Source organism: Octopus bimaculoides, chromosome 27 (genome assembly GCF_001194135.2).
Source record: "Octopus bimaculoides isolate UCB-OBI-ISO-001 chromosome 27, ASM119413v2, whole genome shotgun sequence".
Classification (NCBI taxonomy): Eukaryota; Metazoa; Mollusca; class Cephalopoda; order Octopoda; family Octopodidae; genus Octopus; species Octopus bimaculoides.
The window spans coordinates 7,595,575-7,597,137 of NC_069007.1; the positions used below are offsets into that span (position 1 = coordinate 7,595,575).

The following is a 1,563-nucleotide window of genomic DNA, read 5'->3' on the forward strand; positions in this document are numbered from 1 at the left end:
ATATATATATATATATATATATATAACAATGCCACCATCGCCCAATATTACCATCGTATCCATTTCTCTTCTATCAGACGTCTGCTGTTATTGTTGCACCTCTAATAAGACGACAGCGTTTCGAGACCTGCTCCCGCCGCTGTCACACCATCACCAGCACCACCACCACTACCACCACCATTACCACGACCATGACCACCAAGAAGAAGTCACCTACCAGAATTTGGACAAAGAACAACAGCAGAACATTCTCACGGATTATATTCTTCAGGCCACCGTAAACACAGCGTTCCAATATCATCATCAACAGCATCAACATCAACATCAACATCATCAACAGCTGAAGGTTAGCTAGTAATAACAATGTTAATCTTTGCTGTTTATATATCTTATTGCTTTTTTTTTTTGTTTTCGTTTTGAATCACTCTTCTTTCTTATTCTCACTCTCTCACACTCTCACTCTCACCCTTGTCCCTCTCACTCACTCTCTCTCTCTCTCTCTCTCTCTCTCTCTCTCTCTCTCTCTCTCTCTCTCTCTCTCTCTCTCTCTCTCTCTCTCTCTCTCTCTCTCTCTCCTGTCAGTGTTTTAACAAAATACAGTACTTCGACAATGACAGAGCAGGTAACTGTCGTTGAGATACATATCTGCGGAGACGGACAAATAGAGAGGGGAAAGGGACATACTGCCAATGATATTATTGCTAGGCAAGTGTCTTTAAGGTACATGTCAGCGGGGTTGGACAAATGGAGAAAGAAAAAAGACGCATTACCAATGATATTATTACTAGGTAATTGTCTTTGAGATACGTGTCAACGAGGCCGGACAAATAGAGAATGGAAAGGGTCATACTGTCATTGATATTGATATTAGGCCTTTGAGATACATGTCAGTGGGGTCGGACAAATAGAGAAAGAAAATAGGCTCACTGTCAATGATTTTACTACTAAGTAAGTGCCGGTGAAGGAATAAATTTTATGCAGTACACTTAAGTTATATGAAGTCTTCTATTTTCCTACCTTCCACTCCTTAAACTGTGCTGTGATACGTTTGAGGAGTGTCTTAGTGCGGCTATTTAATTAATTCTTCTGTTTGGTTCTAGTAATTTGTATTTTTGTGTTGGTTGGGTGACGTGAGAATAGGATAAGGTTTGTTTGCTTGTCTATGGAGGTAGATTGTAAATACAAAACAGAGAAGGAGAACAAGTGTATGTGTGTGTGTGTGAGAGAGAGAGAGAGGGAGAGAGAGAGAGAGAGAGAGAGAGAGAGAGAGAGAGAGAGAGAAAGAGTAAGGAGAGAGGAGAGTGAGAAGGGAGGGAGAATGATTATCTAATTTTCGCATTGTTAATCTCTCTTGAATAACTTTCAAGGATTTAAATGTGTTTGTGCATGTATGTGTGAGTGTGTGTGTAGGTGTGTTTTTGAATGTATGTAAGATTATATGCAAGCATACATACACGCACACACAGACACACACACATATATATGTACGTATGTCCGTGTCTGTCTGTGGTTGTGTATGCATGTATGTATTATATATATATATATATATATATATATATATAT

At 39.2% G+C, this 1,563-nt stretch overlaps 1 protein-coding gene across 1 annotated transcript in view; it reads left to right on the plus strand.

Moving 5' to 3' along the window:
• LOC106875203 (uncharacterized) overlaps positions 1-1,563 on the plus strand; it is a 28,657-nt gene that overhangs the window by 18,376 nt on the left and 8,718 nt on the right. Inside the window, exon 5 of the mRNA XM_014923247.2 lies at positions 78-346. Coding sequence (XP_014778733.1) covers positions 78-346 — 269 coding nt within the window. The remainder of the gene's footprint in view (positions 1-77; positions 347-1,563) is intronic.